This window comes from Molothrus ater, chromosome 36 (assembly GCF_012460135.2).
Source record: "Molothrus ater isolate BHLD 08-10-18 breed brown headed cowbird chromosome 36, BPBGC_Mater_1.1, whole genome shotgun sequence".
Lineage (NCBI taxonomy): Eukaryota > Metazoa > Chordata > Aves > Passeriformes > Icteridae > Molothrus > Molothrus ater.
The window spans coordinates 745,758-761,828 of NC_071663.1; the positions used below are offsets into that span (position 1 = coordinate 745,758).

General features: G+C 51.2%; 1 protein-coding gene across 3 annotated transcripts; it reads left to right on the forward strand.

Annotated features, from left to right (window-relative positions):
* The first annotated feature begins 542 nt into the window (after positions 1–542).
* RAVER1 (ribonucleoprotein, PTB binding 1) lies at positions 543–15,001 on the forward strand. Of its 3 annotated transcripts, none has more exons than XM_054518137.1 (14): positions 543–788; positions 1,479–1,545; positions 2,352–2,821; positions 3,477–3,668; positions 5,048–5,177; positions 5,755–5,849; positions 6,331–6,409; positions 7,004–7,170; positions 8,012–8,105; positions 9,414–9,484; positions 10,331–10,408; positions 12,068–12,235; positions 13,478–13,543; positions 14,767–15,001. In XM_054518137.1, the coding sequence occupies exons 1-14, from the start codon at positions 543–545 to the stop codon at positions 14,911–14,913; spliced, it is 2,070 nt and encodes a 689-aa protein (XP_054374112.1). In that variant the 3' UTR covers positions 14,914–15,001. The 3 variants fall into 3 exon arrangements, with proteins under 3 accessions (XP_054374112.1, XP_054374113.1, XP_054374114.1); XM_054518138.1 differs by having other exon boundaries at positions 12,089–12,235; XM_054518139.1 differs by lacking the exon at positions 13,478–13,543.
* Positions 15,002–16,071: the final 1,070 nt, after the last annotated feature.

Below are 16,071 nucleotides of genomic sequence, written 5' to 3' on the forward strand. Positions count from 1 at the left end.
GGGCGGGGGTTTGGGATTTGGGGGGAATCGCTGGGATTTTGGGGGATCCAAAGGGTCCCTGAATAAAGGATGGAAAAGGCTCCGTGTTTGTGGTCTCTATTTGGGTTTTTTTGGGGTCTTTATTTGTGTTATTTTTGGGTATTTTTGGGGTATTTTTTTGGGTTATTTTGGGGTCTATTTGGGGTTTTTTGGGGTCTCTATTTGGGTTATTTTGGGGTCTCTGTGGGGCTGTTTTGGGGCCTCCATTTGGGTTATTTTGGAGTCTCCATTTGGGTTACTTTTGGGTATTTATTTGGGTTATTTTTGGGTATTTATTTGGGTTATTTTGGGGTATTGATTCGGGATGTTTTGGGGTGTTCAACGGTTCAAGGGAACCAACCAATAGGGATCCGCGATCTTGGGGCTCGCCCGCTGCCGCCCAATCCCAGCTGCGGACACAACGAGCCCTCCCTCTCACCCAATAGCAGCCGCCGGCTCATCCGCAGTATTTTTCCGCGCCGCCCAATCCCAGCCGCGGATACTCGTGGCCGGCCCCTCCTCCAATGAGAAGGCGCGTTGTTGGCGTGGCGGGCGCTGGCGGGGCCAAGATGGCGGCGGCGCTGTCGGTGAGCGGGGCCGGGCCCGGGCCCGGAGCGGAGCCACCGGCGGGGCCCGGCCTGGCCCCCGAGGAGGAGCTGCCGCCGCTGGACCCGGCCGAGGTGCGGAGCCGCCTGGAGCACAGCGAGCGGCAGTTCCGCAACCGGCGGAAGGTGCTGATCCGCGGCTTACCGGCGGATGTGACCAACCAGGTGAGGGGGGACCAGGAGCCGGGAACGGGGGTGAGGGGAAGGGGGGAAACCGGGAGGAGGAACGGGAATGCGGGCACTGAGCGGAGAACCGGGACCAGAGCCCCAAATCCACCCTGGATCTCGCCTTCCTCCCGAACCTTTCCCTGCTCTGCCTCCAAATCCCGTTTTTTTCCCCCCAAAATCCGGAATCCCCCAGAAATCCGCCTGGAATTCCCGCAGCGCCCCCGGGTGCGTTTTTCCCTTGCCGGTGCCGGTCCCAGGGTGAAATCATCGCCCCGAGGCCGAAGGTTGGGAGTTAACTGGGGAAGGGCAAAGGCTGGAGCCGGAGGAGCCGGTCCGGGAGGAAGAGGAGGAGCAGCCGGAGCTTCCTGGGGTGTCTTGAGGGAGCAAACCCTGGGATAAAGCCTGGAACGTCAAACTGGGGACACCGCGAGGATCCTGAGGCAGCCCCGGGAAATTCCCGGGAATTCGGGAGGGCCGGGATTCCTCAAAAAGGGGGGGGGGGGGGGTGTGGGAAAGGGGAGGATCACTGGGAAAAGGGGGCTTGGAAAAAGGGAAAATCCCTAGAAAAATGGGGTTTGGAAAAAGGGGGAAAATCCTAGAAAAAACGGGGTTTGGGAAAAGGAAGGATCTTTCCTTCCCTGAGAGCCCCGCTCTCTTTTCCATGGAAATTCCCGGGTTTTTTTCCAGGATATCCACGAGCTGCTGAAGGACTACGAGCTCAAGTATTGCTTTGTGGACAAGTACAAGGGAACGGGTGAGGAGCAGCTCTGGGGTTTGGGGGCCAGCCCGGATCCCTGGGAAATCATGGAAGAGGGAACAGCCCGGGACACTTTTCCTGTTCCCACCCGGGGGTGCTTTTCCAGGAGTTCCTTCCCTTTCCCAAACCCCATCTCTCCAGGGATTCCTCCCCATTTTCAGAGCTGGTTTTTTATTGGTCCTTCCCCTTTTCTAAACCCAGTTTTTGGAGGAATCCCCCCCACTCCCGAACCCCATTTTTCCATTAACCTTTCCCATTCCCAGCCCTACTTCTCCCCCATTCCCAGCCCCATTCCCAGCCCCATTTCTCCCCCGTTCCCAGCCCCATTCCCAGCCCCATTCCCAGCCCCATTTCTCCCCATTCCCAACCCCATTTCTCCCCCATTTCCAGCCCCGTTTCTCCCCCATTCCCAGCCCCATTCCCAGCCCCATTTCTCCCCCATTTCTCCCTTATCTCCCCCATTCCCAGCCCCATTTCTCCCCATTCCCAGCCCCATTCCTCCCCCATTCCCAGCCCCATTCCCAGCCCCATTCCCAGCCCCATTCCCAGCCCCATTCCCAGCCCCATTTCTCCCCATTCCCAACCCCATTTCTCCCCATTCCCAGCCCCATTCCTCCCTCATTCCCAGCCCCATTCCCAGCCCCATTCCCAGCCCCGTTCCCAGCCCCATTGCCAGCCCCATTCCCAGCCCCATTTCTCCCCTATCTCCCCCATTCCCAGCCCCATTCCCAGCCCCATTCCCAGCCCCATTCCCAGCCCCGTTCCCAGCCCCACTGCCAACCCCGTTCCTCCTCTCTCCCCAGCCTTCGTCACGCTGCTCACAGCCGAGCAGGCGGCCTCGGCGGTCGGGCGCTTCCACGGCCACTCTCTGCGGCAGCGCCCGCTGCGGGTGCAGCTGCAGCCCACGGAGGCCGTGCTGTGCGTGGCCAACCTGCCCCGCCTGCTCACGCAGCCGCAGTTCGAGGAGCTGCTGCGGCCCTTCGGCAGCCTGGAGCGCTGCTTCCTGGTCTACAGCCCCGCCACCGGCCACTCCAAGGGCTACGGCTTCGTGGAGTTCATGAAGAAGGACTCGGCGGCGCGGGCGCGCTCGGAGCTGCTGGGGAAGCAGCTGGGCAGCCGCAGGCTGCACGTGCACTGGGTGGACGCGGCGCAGCTGAGCCCCGAGCTGCTGCACTCGCGCTGCCTCTGCGTGGACAGGCTGCCCCGGGGCTTCAGCGACCTGCAGGCGCTCAGGGCCGTGTTCCAGAGGGTCTGCGAGCCCTCCTTCTGCCAGGTGGGGCTTGGGGTGTGAGATTTGGGGGGTTTGGGGGGTTTGGGATGGACACAGGCTGCCCCGGGGCTCAGGGCTGTGATCCAGAGGGTCCCTGAGCCCTCCTTCTGCCAGGTGGGGCTTGGGGTTCAGGTTTTGGGGGGTTTGGGATGGGCACAGGCTGCCCTGGGGCTCAGGGCTGTGATCCAGAGGGTCCCTGAGCCCTCCTTCTGCCAGGTGGGGCTTGGGGTTCAGGGTTTGGGGTCACAGAGGGGTCTGGGCTTTGGGGTTTGGGGATAAAGAAGGAATTTAGTGAGCCCCGAGGGATTTGGGGGTGAGGAAGGGATTAGGGTGGGTTTAGGGAGAAGGAAGGGGTTGGGGTACCTGGGATGGATTTGGGGCTGAGGTGTTTAGGAGGACGGGCGACATCCGGAGATTCAGGGCGGATTTGGAGTTCCGGGCGGGATTTCCCCCATTTGTCCCTCCCTGTCCCTCTGTCTGTCCCTGTCCCCACTGTCCCCTGTCTGTCTGTCCCCGTCCCCATTGTCCCTGTGTCTGTCCCCTGTCTGTCCCCTGTCTGTCTGTCCCCGTCCCCACTGTCCCCTCCCTGTCCCCCTCCCTGTCCCCCTGTCTGTCTGTCCCCGTCCCCACTGTCCCCTGTCTGTCCGTCTGTCCCCAGCTGGCCTTCGGGCAGGACGGGCAGCCCAAGGGTTTCGCAGTGCTGGAGTTCGAGTCCCCCGAGGCGGCCGAGCGAGCCCAGGAGGCCACGGACGGGTTCCCTCTGTCCGGGCAGCGCGTCCGTGTGTCCTTCTGCGCCCCGGGGCCCTCGGGCCGCAGCATGCTGGCCGCGCTGATCGCCGCGCAGGCCACGGTGAGCCTTCCTCAGCAGCCTCATCCTCACCGTCAGCCTCATCGTCACCCTCTTCCTGCTCCTCATCCTCATTGTTATCTTCAGCCATAACCTTATCTTCATCCTCATCCTCACCGTCAGCCTCATCGTCACCCTCCTCCTGCTCCTCATCCTCATCCTCTGTGTTATCGTCAGCCATAACCTTATCCTTATCTTCATCTTCATCCTCATTGTCATCGTCACCCTCCTCCTGCTCCTCATCCTCATTGTTATCATCGGCCATAATCTTATCTTCATCCTCATCCTCACCGTCAGCCTCGCCCTCCTCCTGCTCCTCATCCTCATCCTCACCTTCCTCCTGCTCCTCATCCTCATCGTTATCTTTGTCCTCATCCTCATCCTCCTGTTCTTCCTCCTCCCTTGCCGTGAGATTTTTGGCGCTGGAGCTCATGCTGAGGGCTGGGATCCTGCTGGGATCGCCCCAATCTTTCTGGGATCAGGAACCCCAAACCTCAAACCCCAAACCCCAAATCCCCAAACCCCAAATCCCAAACCCCAAACCTCAAATCCCAAACCCCAAATCCCAAATCCCAAACCCCAAATCCCAAATCCCAAACCCCAAATCCCAAACCCCAAATCCCACACCCCAAACCTCAAATCCCAAACCCCAAACACCAAACCCCAAACCCCAAACCTCAAATCCCAAACCCCAAATCCCACACCCCAAACCCCAAATCCCAAACCCCAAATCCCAAATCCCAAACCTCAAATCCCAAACCCCAAATCCCACACCCCAAACCCCAAATCCCACACCCCAAACCCCAAATCCCAAACCCCAAACCCCAAACCTCAAATCCCAAACCCCAAATCCCACACCCCAAACCCCAAATCCCAAACCTCAAATCCCAAACCCCAAACCCCAATCCCCCAAATCCCAAACCCCAAACCCCAGTCCCCCAAACCTCAAATCCCAAACACCAAACCCCAAACCCCAAATCCCAAACCCCAAATCCCAAATCCCAAACCCCAAACCCCAAATCCCAAACCCCCAAACCCCAAATCCCCCAAACCCCAAATCCCAGACCCCAATCCCCAAACCCCAAATCCCCCAAACCCCAAACCCCAAATCCCAAACCCCAATCCCCCAAACCCCAATCCCCAGACCCCAATCCCCCGACCCCAAATCCCCTCCTTTCCCCCAAACCCCAATCCCCAGACCCCAAATCCCCTCCGTTCCCCCAAACCCCCTCCGTTCCCCCAATCCCCCGACCCCAAATCCCCTCCTTTCCCCCAATCCCCCAATCCCCCACCCCAAATCCCCTCCGTTCCCCCAAACCCCCCAAACCCCAATCCCCCACCCCAAATCCCCTCCTTTTCCCCCATTCCCGTTCCCTTTGCAGGCCCTGAACCGCGGCAAGGGGCTGCTGCCCGAGCCCTCCCTGCTGCAGATCCTGGGCAGCCTGGGCAACCCGGCCTCGCTGCAGCTGCTGCTCAGCCCCCTGCTGCAGGGGGCCCTGGGCGCCAAGCAGGGTACGGGGCAGCTCTGGGGCAAAAAACGGCGAGTTCGGGAAAAACGGCGAGTTCGGGGGGAAAACGGCGATTTTGGGGGAAAAACGGCGATTTCGGGGGAAAAAACGGCAATTTGGGGCAAAAAACGGCATTTTCGGGAAAAAAACGGCAATTTCGGGGGAAAAAAACGGCGATTTCGGGGGAAAAAACGGCGATTTCGGGAAAAAACGGCGATTTCGGGGGAAAAAAACGGCAATTTCGGGGGAAAAAACGGCAATTTCGGGGGAAAAAAACGGCGATTTCGGGAAAAAACGGCAATTTCGGGGCAAAAAAACGGCAATTTCGGGGGAAAAAACGGCGATTTCGGGGAAAAAAACGGCAATTTCGGAGAAAAAAACCAGCAATTTCGGGGCAGAAAACAGCAATTTCGGGACAAAACGCGGCAATTTTGGGACAAAAACCGGCAATTTCGGGGCAAAAAACCAGCAAATTTGGGGCAAAAACCAGCAAATTTGGGGCAAAAAAAACGGCAATTTCGGGGCAAAAACCCGGCGATTTTGGGGAATTTCTGTGCCATTCCTCCTCCCCCTGTTCCCAGCAGGAATTCTGGGAGCTGCTCCCTCCCTTCCCCTGGTGCCCAACCCCGCGCTCTCCACGGCCCTGCTCCAGCTGGCTCTGCACGGCCAGGCCCAGGTAGGCTGAGATTCCCGCCTTTCTCCCGGAATTTTCCCGGAATTTTCCTGGTTTCCCCTGGAATTTTCCTGTTTTCCTTCGAATTTTGCCATTTTCCCTTGGAATTTTCCTGGTTTTCCCCTGGAATTTTCCTCGGTTTCCCTTGGAATTTTCCTGGTTTTCCTCTGGAATTTTCCTGGGTTTCCCTTGGAATTTTCCTCGGTTTCCCTTGGAATTTTCCTGGGTTTCCCTTGGAATTTTCCTGGTTTTCCCCTGGAATTTTCCTGGGTTTCCCTTGGAATTTTCCTGGTTTTCCCCTGGAATTTTCCTGGGTTTCCCTTGGAATTTTCCTGGTTTTCCCGGCTTTTTTCCCCTGGGAATTTCACTCTTTCCATGCGGGGCCGGGGTCTCCATGGGTTTTTCGTGGATAATCCGCTTCCGTGGGGTTTTTTTAGGGGATAATCTCCCTTTTCAAGGTGTTTTCCCCCCTTTTTTCCTCCAGAAACCGGGAATTTTGGGCGATTCCCCGCTGAGCTCCCTGGCCCAGCCCCCGGGGAAGCTCCTGGGGGAGATTCCCTCAGGTAAACCCGGAATTCCAGCACAGCTGGAGCCCCCAAAAATGGGAAACCTCAGATTTGGGGTGGGGAAAGGGGATTTGGGTGGGAAACCTCAGATTTGGGGTGGGAAAAGGGGGATTTGGGTGGGAAAAGGGAGATTTGGGGTGGGAAAAGGGGGATTTGGGTGGGAAAAAGGGGATTTGGGTGGGAAAAGGGGGATTTGGGTGGGAAAAGGGGGATTTGGGTGGGAAAAGGGAGATTTGGGGTGGGAAACCTCAGATTTGGGTGGGAAACCTCAGATTTGGGGTGGGAAAAGGGGGATTTGAGTGGGAAAAGGGGGATTTGGGTGGGAAAAGGGGGATTTGGGTGGGAAAAGGGGGATCCTGGTGGTCCCCCAGCTGCCAGGCTGGCTCTGATCTGAGCCCTCTCCCCCCTTTTCCCACCCTTTCCCACCCTTTCCCACCTTTTCCCCCTTTTCCCCCCCTTTTCCCCCCTTTTCCCCCTTTTCCCCCCTTTTCCCCCCTTTTCCCACCTTCTCCCCCCTTTTCCCCCCCTTTTCCCCCTTTTCCCCCTTTTCCCCCCTTTTCCCCCTTTTCCCCCTTTTCCCCCCTTCTCCAGGTGCTCCCGGGGACGGGGCCCAGCCCCGCGGGAAGTCCCCGGTCCTGGCCCCGTTCTTGGCCCCGGAGGCGGCGCTGGGACCCCCGGGGCGGGGACCCCTCCCCAAAGCCCTTCCCAAGCCCCTCCCCAAAGCCCAGCAGGGCGAGAGCGGAGCCCCCGCGCCCACGGTGAGCAGCCCCCAGACCCAAAACCTGCGGTGGGACCCCCAGAATCCCAGGGTGGGATCCCCAAAATTCCAGGGTGGGACCCCCAGAATGCCAGGGTGGGACCCCCAAAAAATCCGGGGTGGGACCCCCAAAATTCCAGGGTGGGACCCCCAAAATCCCAGGGTGGGACCCCCAGAATCCCAGGGTGGGAGCCCCAAAAAATCCGGGGTGGGACCCCCAAAAAATCCGGGTTGGGACCCCCAGAATCCCAGGGTGGGACCCCCAAAAAATCCGGGATGGGACCCCCAAAATTCCAGGGTGGGACCCCCAAAATCCCAGGGTGGGACCCCCAGAATCCCAGGGTGGGAGCCCCAAAAAATCCGGGGTAGGACCCCCAAAATTCCAGGGTTGGGACCCCCAGAATCCCAGGGTTGGGACCCCCAAAAATCCGGGGTAGGACCCCCAAAATTCCAGGGTTGGGACCCCCAAAATCCGGGGTGGGACCCCCAGAATCCCAGGGTGGGACCCCCAAAAAATCCGGGGTGGGACCCCCAAAATCCCAGGGTGGGATCCCCAAAATCCCAGGGTTGGGACCCCCAAAATCCCAGGGTTGGGACCCCCAAAATTCCAGGGGTTGGACCCCCAAAAAATCCAGGGTGGGACCCCCAAAATTCTGGGATGGGACCCCCAAATTCTGGGAGCTTCCGGAGCCCCCAGATGCCCCCAAGAATCCCCAAATTCCCCCGAGATCCCCCAAAACCCTGCAGGACCCCCCTGAACCTGTTTGGGATCCCCCAAAACCCTCCAGGACCCCCCAGACCCCCTCGGGGACCTCCCTGAGCCCCCCAAATTCCCCCCCCAGGTCTCTCTCCTGGGGGAGCCCCCCAAAGATTTGAGGATCCCCCTCAATCCCTACCTGAACCTGCAGAGCCTCCTGCCCACGCCCGGCCTGCCCGGTGAGTCACAGCAGAAATTCCCCTTTTATCCCAGAAATTCACTTTTATTCCCAGAAATTCCCCTTTTTATCCCAGAAATTCCCCTTTTATCCCAGAAATTCACTTTTTATCCCAAAAATTCACTTTTTATTCCCAGAAATTCCCTTTTTATCCCCGAAATTTCCCCTTTTTATCCCAGAAATTCCCTTTTTATCCCAGAAATTCCCCCTTTTATCCCAGAAATTCCCCTTTAATCCCCAGAAATTCCCCTTTATCCCAGAAATTCACTTTTTATCCCCGAAATTCACTTTTATCCCAGAAATTCCCCTTTATCCCAGAAATTCACTTTTTATCCCCGAAATTCACTTTTATCCCAGAAATTCCCCTTTATCCCAGAAATTCACTTTTTATCCCCGAAATTCACTTTTATCCCAGAAATTCCCCTTTATCCCAGAAATTCACTTTTTATCCCCGAAATTCCCCTTTATCCCAGAAATTCACTTTTTATCCCAGAAATTCCCTTTTACCCCCAGAAATTTCCCTTTTATCCCAGAAATTCCCCTTTATCCCAGAAATTCCCCTTTATCCCAGAAATTCCCCTTTTTATCCCCAGAAATTTCCCTTTTTATTCCCAGAAATTTCCCTTTTTATTCCCCCAGAAATTTCCCTTTTTATCCCCAGTAATTTCCCTTTTTTCCCCCAGAAATTTCCCCTTTTTATCCCAGAAATTTCCCCTTTTTCCCCCAGAAATTTCCCTTTTTTCCCCAGAAATTTCCCCTTTTTTCCCCCAGAAATTCCCCTTTTTATCCCAGAAATTCCCCTTTTTCCCCATAAATTTCCCTTTTTATCCCAGAAATTTCCCCTTTTTTCCCCCATAAATTTCCCTTTTTCCCCCAGAAATTTCCCTTCTTTTCCCCCAGAAATTTCCCTTTTTATCCCCAGAAATTCCCCTTTTATCCCAGAAATTTCCCTTTTATCCCCGAAATTTCCCTTTTTATCCCCGAAATTCCCCTTTATCCCAGAAATTTCCCTTTTTATTCCCAGAAATTTCCCTTTTTTCCCCCAGAAATTTCCCTTTTTCCCCCAGAAATTCCCCTTTTTTTCCTCAGAAATTCCCCTTTTTATTCCCCCACAAATTTCCCCTTTTTTCCCCAGTAATTTCCCTTTTTTTTATTCCCAGAAATTTCCCTTTTTTTCCCCCAGAAATTTCCCTTTTCTCCCCACAAATTTCCCTTTTTCCCCCAGAAATTTCCCTTTTTTTCCCCATTAATTCCCCTTTTTTCTGTGGGATTTCTCTCTTTTTCACCACCCCCACGTGTATCTCTGCAGGAAAAGGGCTGAAGATCAAACCTGGAGTTCTGGGGACGCCCCCGCCCGACGCCTTCGCCGTGGACCTCCCGGTCAGGGCAGATTTTGGGCTGGAACTCGAAGGGTTTGGGGACTTTTAAACTGGGGGTGAAACCCCACATCCCTGCTCTTCCTGGGAATGGGAGAACCTCGGTTCTTCCGGAAAATGACGGGGAAAAAAACCCAAAACCTCCATTTTTTAAATGGGAATTGGAGGGAAAAAAACCCCAAAACCTCCATTTTTTAAATGGGAATTGGAGGGAAAAAAAACCAACAAAATCTCAGTTTTTAATGGGAATTGGAGGGGAAAAAAAGACCCAAAACCTCAATTTTTTTTAATGGGAATTAGAGGGGAAAAACCCCCAAACCTCAATTTTTTATGGGAATTGGAGGGGAAAAAAACCCAACAAAATCTCAGTTTTTTAATGGGAATTGGAGGGGAAAAACCCAAACCCTCAATTTTTAATGGGAATTGGAGGGAAAAAAAACCCGAAAATCTCAATTTTTAATGGGAATTGGAGGGAAAAAAACCACAAAATCTCAATTATTTAAATGGGAATTGGAGGGAAAAAAAACCCCAAAATCGCAATTTTCTAATGGGAATTGGAGGGAAAAAAACCCCTAAATCTCAATTTTTTAAATGGGAATTGGAGGGGAAAAAAACCCAAAATCTCAATTTTTAATGGGAATTGGAGGGGAAAAAAAACCCAAAACCTCAATTTTTAATGGGAATTGGAGGGGAAAAACCCAAAACCTCAATTTTTTTTATGGGAATTGGAAGGAAAAACCCCCAAAACCTCCCGTTTTTCATGGGAATTACCGAAAATCCCCCCAAACTCCTCGTTTTTCCCGGGAATTCGGGGATCCCCCCTCTGAACCCCCCGATTTCCCCCGGGCAGGATTTGGGGTCCAGGATTTTCCCCCAGCCCCGCGACCACGGCTCCATCCTGGGGGCCTTCGGGCACGGCAGGCACAAGGTAAAAAATCTCAGTTTTGGGTGGAAATTGGGGTTTTTTGCATTTTTTTGGGGTGGAAATTGGGGGGTTTTTTGCATTTTTTGGGGTGGAAATTTGGGGTTTTTTTGCATTTTTTGGGGGTGGAAATTTGGGTTTCTTTGCATTTTTTTTGGGGTGGAAATTCGGGGGATTTTTTGCATTTTTTTGGGGGTGGAAATTGGGGTTTTTTTCTTTTTTTTGGGGTGGAAATTCGGGGTTTTTTTGCAGTTTTTTGGGGGTGGAAATTCGGGTTTTTTTTTTGCAGTTTTTTGGGGGTGGAAATTTGGGGGTTTTTTTTTGCATTTTTTTGGGGGGGGGAAATTGGGGTTTTTTTTGGGGTGGAAATTGGGTTTTTTTTGCATTTTTTTGGGTGGAAATTGGGGTTTTTTTGCATTTTTTTGGGGTGGAAATTCGGGGTTTTTTTTGCATTTTTTGGGGTGGAAATTTGGGGTTTTTTTTCTTTTTTTTTGGGTGGAAATTGGGTTTTTTTTTCTTTTTTGGGGGGTGGAAATTTGGGGTTTTTTGCATTTTTTTGGGGGTGGAAATTTGGGGTTTTTTTGCATTTTTTGGGGTGGAAATTGGGGGTTTTTTTGCATTTTTTGGGGGTGGAAATTGGGGGTTTTTTTGCATTTTTTGGGGTGGAAATTGGGGTTTTTTTTCTTTTTTTGGGGTGGAAATGTGGGGTTTTTTTGCATTTTTTTGGGGGTGGAAATTGGGGGGTTTTTGCATTTTTTGGGGGTGGATATTGGGATTTTTTTGGGGTGGAAATTCGGGGTTTTTTTGCTTTTTTTGGGGTGGAAATTGGGGTTTTTTTTCTTTTTTTTTGGGGTGGAAATTCGGGGGGTTTTTTGCATTTTTTTGGGGTGGAAATTGGGGTTTTTTTGCATTTTTTTGGGGTGGAAATTGGGGGTTTTTCTTTTTTTTTGGGTGGAAATTGGGGGTTTTTTGCTTTTTTTTTTGGGGTGGAAATTGGGATTTTTTGGGGGGGGGAAATTGGGGGGTTTTTTTGCATTTTTTGGGGGGTGGAAATTGGGGTTTTTTTTCTTTTTTTTTTTGGGGTGGAAATTTGGGGGTTTTTTTGCATTTTTTGGGGGGGAAATTGGGATTTTTTTGGGGTGGAAATTGGGGTTTTTGCATTTTTTTTGGGGTGGAAATTGGGGGGGTTTTTTAAATTTTTTTGGGTGGAAATTGGGGGGTTTTTTTGCATTTTTTTGGGGGTGGAAATTGGGTTTTTTTTGCATTTTTTGGGGTGGAATTTGGGTTTTTTTTTCTTTTTTTTTGGGTGGAAATTGGGGTTTTTTTGGGGGTGGAAATTAGGGTTTTTTTTCTTTTTTTGGGGGGTGGAAATTGGGGGTTTTTCTGCATTTTTTGGGTGGAAATTGGGGTTTTTTTCTTTTTTTTGGGGGGTGGATATTGGGGTTTTTTTGCATTTTTTTGGGTGGAAATTGGGGTTTTTTTGCATTTTTTTGGGGGGGGAAATTGGGATTTTTTTGGGGTGGAAATTTGGGGTTTTTTTTTCTTTTTTTTTTTGGGTGGAAATTGGGGTTTTTTTGCATTTTTTTGGGGTGGATATTGGGTTTTTTTTTTTCATTTTTGGGTGGAAATTGGGGTTTTTTTTGCATTTTTTGGGGTTTTTTGCAGCTGCCTGTGCTGCCCTCGCAGGTCTCCTCCTCCTCCTCCTCCTCCTCCTCCTCGGGGCTGGACCGGGCGCCCCTGGGACCCCCGGGGCCCCCCTTTGGCTCAGGGTCCCCCAGTTCCTACTTCAGCAGCGGCCTCCAGGCCGGGCTCCGGCAGAGCCAGCTCAGCAAGGTGAGGCCCCCCCGGCCCCCGTTCCCCGGAAAACCCTCACGATTCCGCCAACGGGCCCCTCAAATCCCTCAAATACCGTCAAAATCCAGCAAAATCCATCAAATCCCATCAAAACCCATCAAATCCCGTCAAAATCCCGTCAAAATCCCAGCAAAATCCAGCAAATCCCGTCAAAATCCATCAAATCCCGTCAAAATCCAGCAAATACCGTCAAAATCCATCAAATCCCGTCAAATCCCATCAAAATCCATCAAATCCCGTCAAAATCCCAGCAAATCCCGTCAAAATCCAGCAAAATCCCAGCAAATCCCATCAAAATCCCGTCAAAATCCATCAAAATCCCTCAAATCCCGTCAAAATCCAGCAAAATCCCATCAAAATCCATCAAATCCCATCAAACCCCAGCAAATCCCAGCAAATCCCATCAAAATCCATCAAAACCCATCAAAATCCATCAAAATCCCGTCAAAATCCCGTCAAAATCCATCAAATCCCGTCAAAATCCCGTCAAAATCCAGCAAAATCCCAGCAAATCCCAGCAAAATCCCATCAAAATCCATCAAAATCCCTCAAATCCCATCAAAATCCCGTCAAAATCCCATCAAATCCATCAAATCCCATCAAATCCCATCAAAATCCATCAAATCCCATCAAATCCCGTCAAAATCCAGCAAATTCCATCAAAATCCATCAAATCCCGTCAAAATCCCGTCAAAATCCCATCAAAATCCATCAAATCCCATCAAATCCCATCAAAATCCCATCAAATCCCATCAAATCCCCTCAAATCCCATCAAAATCCCATCAAACCCCATCAAATCCCTTCAGTTTTAATGATGTTTACCCCAGACCTTTTTTCCCCTTAAAATCCCTTAAAAACCTTTCAAAAATCCCCTTAAAAGTCCCTTAAAATCCCTTAAAACTCCCCTAAAAATCCCTTAAAATTCCCTTAAAACCCCTTAAAACTCCCCTTAAAACCCGTTAAAACTCCCTTAGGGATCCCTTAAAAATTCCTTAAAATCCCTTAAAATTCCCTTAAACTCCCTTAAAAATCCCTTAAAACTCCATTAAAATCCCTTAAAACTCCCCTAAAAATCCCTTAAAATTTCCTTAAAATCCCTTAAAACTCCCTTAAAAATCCCTTGAAATCCTTCAAAAATCCCTTAAAATCCCTAAAAATCCCCAAAACCCCCGAAACCCCTTCGGGCCCCCTTTAACCCTTTCATTCCCCGTTTCCCCCAGGCCGTCTCCGTCCCCCCGAGCTCCGACTCCATCCTGGCCTTGGCTGCCCCCGGCTCCCAGCCCAAGGTACCAACCCTGCCCCGGGACCGCCCTCCCGAAATCCGCCCCAAAATCCGCCCAAAATCCGCCCAAAATCCGCCCGAAATGGCCCGAAATCCGCCCGAAATTCACCCGAAATCCCCGAAATTCACCCGAAATTCACCCTAAATCCACCCGAAATCCGCCCGAAATGCCCCGAAATCCACCCGAAATTCACCCAAAATTCACCCAAAATCCCCGAAATTCACCCGAAATGCCCCGAAATCCGCCCAAAATGGCCCGAAATCCACCCTAAATCCGCCCGAAATCCACCCTAAATCCGCCCGAAATCCACCCTAAATCCGCCCGAAATCCACCCTAAATCCGCCCGAAATCCACCCGAAATGCCCCGAAATCCGCCCGAAATTCACCCGAAATCCCCGAAATCCACCCAAAATTCACCCAAAATCCCCAAAATCCACCCGAAATCCGCCCGAAATTCACCCAAAATCCCCGAAATTCACCCGAAACGCCCCGAAATCCGCCCGAAATGCCCCGAAATCCGCCCGAAATGGCCCGAAATCCGCCCGAAATGGCCCGAAATCCGCCCGAAATGGCCTGAAATGCCCCGAAATCCACCCGAAATCCGCCCGAAATTCACCCGAAATCCCCGAAATCCGCCCGAAATTCACCCGAAATGCCCCGAAATCCACCCGAAATTCACCCGAAATCGGCCCAAAATGGCCCGAAATCCACCCAAAATTCACCCGAAATTCACCCGAAATGGCCCGAAATTCACCCAAAATCCACCCGAAATTCACCCGAAATGCCTCGAAATGGCCCAAAATGACCCGAAATTCACCCGAAATGCCTCGAAATGGCCCGAAATGCCCCAAAATGCCCCGAAGTGGCCCGAAGTGACCGGAAATGCCCCAAAATGCCCCGAAATGGCTCGAAATGATCGAAAATGACCCGAAATGCCCCCAAATGCCCTGAAATTCACCCGAAATGCCCCAAAATGCCCCAAAATGCCCCAAAATGCCCCGAAATTCACCCAAAATCCCCCAAAATGCCCCGAAATGCCCCAAAATGCCCCAAAACGCCCCGAAGTGACCGGAAATGCCCCAAAACACCCCGAAATGGCCCGAAATGCCCTGAAATGCCCCGAAATGCCCCAAAATGCCCCAAAATGCCCCGAAATTCACCCGAAATGCCCCGAAACGCCCCGAAACGCCCCGGAGTGACGGGCAATCGCGCTCTCTGTTTTGCAGACGCCGCTGGGCGCGCACAAGAGGGGCTTCTCGCAGCTGCTGCCCTCGCCCGAGCCCAGCCCCGAGGGCTCCTACGTGGGCCAGCACTCGCAGGGCCTGGGCGGCCACTACGCCGACTCCTACCTGAAGAGAAAAAGGATATTTTAGTGGGGAAAAACCCGGGAAAAAACCCCAAAACAAACCCCCAAAAAAACCCACAAAAAAAAACCCAAAACAAACCCCAAAAAAACCCCAAAACAAACCCCAAAAAAAACCCCAAAACAAACCCCAAAACAAACCCCAAAACAAACCCCAAAACAAACCCCAAAAAAACCCCAAAACAAACCCCAAAAAAAACCCAAAAAAAAACCCCCACAAAAAAACCCCAAAACAAACCCCAAAACAAACCCCAAAACAAACCCCAAAACAAACCCCCAAAAAAAACCCAAAAAAAACCCCCACAAAAAAACCCCAAAACAAACCCCAAAAAAACCCCAAAACAAACCCCAAAAAAAACCCAAAAAAACCCCAAACAAACCCCAAAAAAACCCCGAAAAAAAACCCCAAAAAAACCCCGAAATTAACCCAAAAAAACCCCAAACAAACCCCAAAACAAACCCTGAAATTAACCCAAACAAACCCCAAACAAACCCTGAAACAAACCCCGGAATTAACCCAAACAAATCCCGAAACAAACCCCGAAACAAACCCCGAAAAATCCCCGCAAAAATCCAGAAAAAAACCTTTCAAAATAACACCCACCAAAAAACCCAAAAAAATCCCTCAAAAAAAAAAAACCCAAAAAAAACCCCTGCAAAGATAATTTAAAAAAAAACAAAACAAAAACCTCAAAAAAAACCCCAAAAAAACCCGGAAAATAATTTTTTTTTTTTTTTTAACAACAAAACCTCAAAAAAACCCCCATAAACCCGGAAAAATAATTATTTTTTTTAAAAAAACAACAAAACCTCAAAAAAAAAAAAAAACAAAACCAAAAAACCCGGAAAAATAATTATTTTCTTTTTAAAACAACAAAACCTCAAAAAAAAAAACCCCAAAAATCTCTAAATCCTGCCCAAACCCCGCCTTGGTTTTTGCTTTATTTTCGTCACAATTTTATTTCTCTTTTTTGTTTTATTTTGTTTTGTTTTTGCTTTAATCCCCTTTTTTTGGGGTTTCTTTGGGGTTTTTTTTTTTGGTGGTTTTTGTTTTTAAGCGATTTTAAGATTTTCAACGCCTCCTTGAAGGATTTGGGGAAAATCCCCTTAAATTTTTTGGGGTTTTTTTTTTTCTGCCTCCCCCTCCCCAGAGCAGCCCCTGGAGCCC